We start from the raw sequence: 6,167 nt of genomic DNA, 5'->3' as shown, positions 1-6,167 counted from the left end.
GCCGCCGCCTGTTTGGGCGTAGGATAGGGGGACAGCTGGTAGGGGACTGTGCACTTGTGAGGGATTGGGATCGTGGCGTGATTACCCCTCCTACCCATTCCACTCCTGCGCTGCCGGCTCACCCCCTTGCTGTGTGCTCCCTGCCTCCTGTTATGTGTACCCCCATCCCAGCACTCCACACTCTCCCGGAAGTTCGTGGAAGTAATGACCGAATATAACGCAACCCAGTCCAAGTACCGGGACCGCTGCAAGGACCGGATCCAGCGGCAGCTGGAGATCAGTGCGTGTTCCCCACTCCAAATTCCCCAGGCTGGCCCACGCCTCCTTCCAGGCCCTTCCTCCACGTGGAGGGAGTGCCTGGCCCAAGGCCAGTGGAAGGGTGGTCTCCCGGGTCCATGCCCCATCCCACCACCTCAGGCCCCCAGGCTGACGCAAACCCTGAGCGCGGAGTACTTTCCCCTACAGCTGGAAGGACCACGACCAACGAAGAACTGGAAGACATGCTGGAGAGCGGGAAGTTGGCCATCTTCACAGATGATGTGAGGCCCGGGTGGGGGTGGAGTCTGTTTTTGGAAAGCATTTGCCTCTCCTCCCCAAACTTGGGTTGAACTCAAGATCCTAAGTCCACCCTGGATTTACAGGCAGCGGAGAGCCTGGATCTGGAACTGGGGAATACCATGGGGGCAGAGCAGGAAGGTACTCCCATAAAAATGCAAACAGTAGTGTTCCGGGACTGTTCTAAGCTCTTTATGTATTTACATTAACCTACTAAACTCATTTAATCTTCACCACAACCCTCTGAGGGAGCCACATATCAAGGATGAGGAAATCTGGCCCAAAGAAGTTCATTAACTTGTGGAGGTCACACAGCTGGGGGCAGAGTCAGGATTTGAACCCACAATCTAGGTTCAAAGTCAGGACTCTTCAGTACTAAGTACGTGCATGACTCCTTACTGATGCAGTCATTTCACCAAGTGACTAATTTGCCTGCATTTTGAAGATTTTTTAAAAACCTGTTTTAGTTTTGCACACTGCCTTGTCCTTGTCATCTTATACATGAATGGTCAGGCTTCCCCCAACTGTAGTTCTTTCCCTTTGTTAACTTTTGCCCTGGCCTGCCCAGTTCTCTCTATTTCTGCTTCTGGTGATGGAATGGCTCTGTTTAAGATTTCTAGACCAGGATTAAAGTAGGTTCAATGACTGTCTAGCAGTTTTCAGCAAATTGTTACCTAGGTAATAGGTCTTCGTTAAATTAGCTTTGAGCAAATTGATTGTGGGCAGTTAGCTTAGAGCCCACCCAAATAGCTCTGCCTAGGCTGTCTGTCTGTCTGTCTGTCTGAGAATGGAGAGAAGCCTAGTGACTGGTTCTAAGAAGACGGGGCTGATCCCTGCCAATTAAGCCACCATCATTGCAGTGGAAACCCATCTTTACAATTCAGGGTGGTTGGTACCTTGCTTGAATGCTGTGCAAGATGCAGATAGCACCTAAGGTAGTAGTTAACTTCTAGAGTCAGGGGAAGGCTTCCTAGGAAGTGGCGTTGAATTGTGCCTTAAGAGACAAGGAGCATTTGGATATGGGGAGATGGACAAGGGGCATTTTAGACAAAGGAAACATACCGAACAAAGACAGGAAGAGTGGACCACTTGCCAAAAAGCCATTGGAGGATTTTGGCTCTTATAGGATATGCAGGAGATGAGGGCAGAAAGGGAGTCTGGACCTTGACTGCTAAGGCAGAGGTGTGTAGCCTGTGGGTAATGGGGAGCCCTGGAGGGTTTTAGAGCAGAGGAGTGGCTTGGTGTGGTTTAAACAGTGAGTGGTTTGGGAAGTGAGCAGCCTGGTTCAGGCCAGTCATCTGTGGGGATAAGGTTGGAGTCTCTCTGTCACTGACTCTTGAGGCCTGCAATGCACTTTTTTATTATTTTCCCCCATCTCATGTCTTGGGAGCTCCAGGGGACTTGTGAGCACACTGCTTTTTCATCTGGGCCTCCTTCTCTGCTTTGCTGTGTCCTCTTTTTTGACCCTGTCTGCCTCTGACCATATGGGGGCCACTGTACTGGTGGGGGCCCTGGACCCCTTGTCTCCTTTTACAAGTCTTCCTTGATGTGTGTGACAGAGGCAGCCCTGGGCTCAGGACAAGTTTTACTTCTTGTAATTTAACAAACTTCTCTTTAGTGCTTCATGTGTGCCAGGTATTGTTTTAATCAATGAATACATATTATCTCAATTAATCTTCATAACAACAATGAAATGGGCACTGTTATTATCCACATGTTCTAGGTGAGGAAACTGAGGCCCAGAGAGGTTAAATGATTTGCCCACGGTTACAGCTAGTGAGTGATAGCCATATTTTAACACAGACACTCTGGCTGCAGAGTCCAAGCTCTTATAGGGGTGAAGGATGGTTTTCAGTGCCTCCCCCCATTGCCCTAGATCAAAATGGACTCGCAGATGACGAAGCAGGCGCTGAACGAGATTGAGACAAGGCACAACGAGATCATCAAACTGGAAACCAGCATCCGAGAGCTGCATGACATGTTTGTAGACATGGCCATGCTTGTGGAGAGCCAGGTACTGCCTCTGCCCTCTGCCACACCATCTGGGAGCCTCCCTCAGCTTCCGGGGATTCCCCGTTTCAGCCCAGTCCCACCCCTCCCTGTACACATCGCCTCTGCAGGGTGAGATGATTGACCGCATTGAGTACAACGTGGAACATTCCGTGGACTATGTGGAACGAGCTGTGTCAGACACCAAGAAAGCTGTGAGATATCAGAGCAAGGCCCGGAGGGTGAGCCGGGGAGGGAGGGCCGGTGGGGCAGGTGGGCCCTAGCTGGGTGGGGAGGGCTGGGCTCAGGCCAGGGCTGAGGCAAGTGATGAAATCCCCTGAAAGGCCTTATCTCTGGCTCTGACCTCTTCCTTTTTCTGTTTTCTCTCCTCTCTTCTTTTTCCTCATACCTTCCTCCCCCATTGCTCTGTCTTTATCTCTCTGTCTCTCTCTGTCTCTCTGTCTCTCTCTCTCCTCCTTTTGCCCCATTGCCCTTTCTGCCTACAGAAGAAAATCATGATCATCATTTGCTGTGTGGTGCTGGGGGTGGTCTTGGCGTCATCCATTGGGGGGACACTGGGCTTGTAGGGTCCCCCATCCCTATCTCCCCCAGACCCTTCCCCCACCACATCGGGAGCAATACCCCCACCATCCCTTTAACTCCATCCCCTGCTCCAGGTTCACCCCCAAGACAGACCCAGGCAGCCCTCCCCTTCACCCTCTCACATCAGACCCCGGAGTCCCTGGACCTCATCGTGCCATGGACCACCCCCTGCCCCTGCACATAAATAGTGATTACACATGCACACCAACATGCATGCCGCCGGTACATGCTTGAGATGCGTGGACACCCCAGCGTGTGTGTGTATGTGCATAGATGTGTGTAGAAGTACCAGATCGCCTTTCTTAACCCAACCTCAAATCTGTGTGTTGTCTGAGCTTTCCTCCTTTGCTCAGTTGTGTAGACTGTGGCCAGGTATAACACAGCAACCCACCAAGCCCCGTTCTGTCTTCTGTGAATAGGGGTGTGTGTGTGTGTGTGTGTGTGTGTGTGTGTGTGTGTGAGAGAGAGAGAGTGTGTGTGTGTCCCCACAGATCCCTGGATACACAATTGGCGTACATGGAATTTTGTGTTTGAGTGTTTGAATCTAATGCAGCAGCACTTCTTCTACTGACACCCACCTCCACCCTGTCACAAATCGGGCAGGTTACGAGTGTACAGAAGCTCACACCCACATTCCCAGAGGATCCAGGTGTACCCCAGCATGACGTAGAACAAACCTTCCTGGCTTAGTCACCCCAGACACATGTCCCAGGGAGTGTGTGTGTGTGTGTGTGTGTATTGTAAGCTTGGAGTTCAGCCAAGATGAATGGAAGTATATACTTATAAATAACCTAGCTTAGCTTGTAGATACATGTACATTTCCCCCAGCAGGTGATGTGAGAAATACTGTGTGTGTTTCAGGATGTGCCTGAAGTGGTGGTGGGTCTTCTCAGAGAGAGCCCTCCATATTGTGCACTGGACACCTGTTTTGGGTAGGCACAGAAATCTATATTTCTGTTATCTAGAATATGTCTGTGTGAGTGTTTATGTGTGTGTACAGGTGCTTTCTATATGTGTTTCTGCCCCCCTATGTATTATATGCATACACACATTTTTCTCTTTAAGGACATGTGCCCTGTCCATGTTTGTTTATACAGATTTATTTGCCCCTCCCTCTCTCCCCAGAGCTGCTGCCCAGTATCTGGGATGGCCACACAGTGCTACATCAACATTGTGCAACTGGAGCTTCCTGCCCTATAAGATCTCAGAGGCCCTGCACACACATGCCCAGATGCTTATCTTTTTTTGTATCTCTGCCAGAGGATAGGCCTGCACCCATGAGAGCTGGTACATACATGGGCTCACACATGCATAGGCTGAGGAGGCCTCATGTAGGTGGCCACACCCAAACACACACATACACACTGGAGCACATATGCATGCTAACATGGGCAAGGTGCCCATACAGGCCCGCACCCATTTGCACAGGAATGTCTCCGGGAAGGGCTATTGTGAGAATATTACCGATGAGGCCAATATCAAGGGCTCTCCCAGACAGATTGAAGATGAGAACATTCCTGCCTTCCACACACTTACCTCAGAACTGGGAGAGGCCAGTATTTTTCCCCACCACCCCATCTGATGTTCTGGGCTCTGCCTCAGGGATCTTGGGTTTGGGGAACTGCTTATTTCAGACATACTGGAGTGGCCAGTATGGCAGCAGCTGCTTGAGGTGAGCCAAGTCCCAGGATCCACCCCCTGGACACATCTGCTAAAATGTCTGCAATAGCTGCTCCCCCACCAGGGTGAGACTGAGGGTGGGACACAGGCCTGGGTTTCTGATGGTGAGGAAAGGGCTAACTCCTTTCTGATGTAGACAGTATAGGCACAAGTATATTTGTGCGTTTGGTGGCAGGTGGGAGGTTCATGGGCAAAGGACTATGTTAGAAGCCACCCAGTCCATGGCCGAGAACCATGGACACACATATATACAGGACTGAACACACAAGTACAGGAACGTGTCCTGCCCTGGGGTTGGGCATACATGTGCACAGGGTGAAGGACACGAGGGTGTGTGCAGACTGTTTCCCAGGGTCCCACTGTATGTGAGTGTGTGTGTGTGTGTGTGTGTGTGTGTGTGTGAGAGAGAGTGTGTGTGAGAGAGAGAATGCAGATATGACCTTCTGGAACGCATTACCCTCCTCATCCCTATCCCAGCTCAGATAGCTAGCCTCTTCCCTACCTGGCTGTTTGGACCCTGCCTATGTGTGGCCAATACATGTAACCTCCAAGGTGGGCTGTCCTGAAGAGGAACACCTGCCTGTCTCTTCCTCAAATGCCCTTCCGCAGGAGAGGAAGTTTGCCCCGTGCCTGACTGCAGCGCTCCTGCCCCTTTCTCAGGCTTCTTTGGGAACATCAGAGCAGGCCTCAGCATTCCTCCACCCCTTTTTCCTTCTTGCTGCCCAGCCAGGACACTCTTTAAGCCCAGGTGTTTCTGGAATTCCCACAACCTTGGGGCCACAAGGAGAAGGGTGGAGCCATGGCTAAAGTGATGCTGCTGCCTTCTGGAGTGGCATTAGGCCCATAGCTGCCCATCTCTGGGCCTCAGTTGGACCAGAGGATCCCTGAGGGTCTGCTATGCTCCAACTTCCACAAGTCCCACACATCACATGATGTGTCTGTATGTGTGCTGGTGTGTTGTCTGGGGGCTAGTGTCTTTTGCACGTTCTCAGAGGAGTGTGTGCTGCCCACCTTCCCCATACCTACAACCATGGTGCCCTGTGGGTGGTCTCAGGCCTGGCCAGGGCTCGATGCTTCCCCTCCCCCTTCCTAGCCCTGCCTCTCCTGAAGCACAATGCATGTGTCCATCCCATGTGCCTGTGGGTTGACACCTCGAACGTGTGTACATGATGTGTTCTATGCATTCACCCAGCCCCCCCAGCCTGCCCCGCAAAGGACAAAATGGGTGGCCCCCGGCTCCCTTCTGCCGCACCTGCCCCTGCCCGCTGTGCAGCTGTGTGCGTTGGCGTTTCCGTGTTGCTGGCGTGTCATGTGATGTAGCCGTGTTTGCTGACATGAGC

The 6,167-nt window shown here is 51.8% G+C and overlaps 1 protein-coding gene across 1 annotated transcript in view; it reads left to right on the top strand.

Annotated features, from left to right (window-relative positions):
- STX1B (syntaxin 1B) overlaps nucleotides 1-3,705 on the top strand; it is a 15,377-nt gene extending 11,672 nt beyond the window's left edge. The window contains exons 6-10 of the mRNA XM_006914150.2: nucleotides 172-280; nucleotides 466-539; nucleotides 2,432-2,569; nucleotides 2,676-2,786; nucleotides 3,051-3,705. Of these exons, the coding sequence (XP_006914212.1) occupies nucleotides 172-280; nucleotides 466-539; nucleotides 2,432-2,569; nucleotides 2,676-2,786; nucleotides 3,051-3,131 (513 nt within the window). The 3' untranslated portion in view covers nucleotides 3,132-3,705. The remainder of the gene's footprint in view (nucleotides 1-171; nucleotides 281-465; nucleotides 540-2,431; nucleotides 2,570-2,675; nucleotides 2,787-3,050) is intronic.
- Nucleotides 3,706-6,167: the final 2,462 nt, after the last annotated feature.

Source organism: Pteropus alecto, unplaced genomic scaffold (assembly GCF_000325575.1).
Source record: "Pteropus alecto unplaced genomic scaffold, ASM32557v1 scaffold44, whole genome shotgun sequence".
Classification (NCBI taxonomy): domain Eukaryota; kingdom Metazoa; phylum Chordata; class Mammalia; order Chiroptera; family Pteropodidae; genus Pteropus; species Pteropus alecto.
The sequence above is the reverse complement of the archived record's forward strand: the minus strand, read 5'-3'. Positions and strand labels throughout refer to the sequence as shown.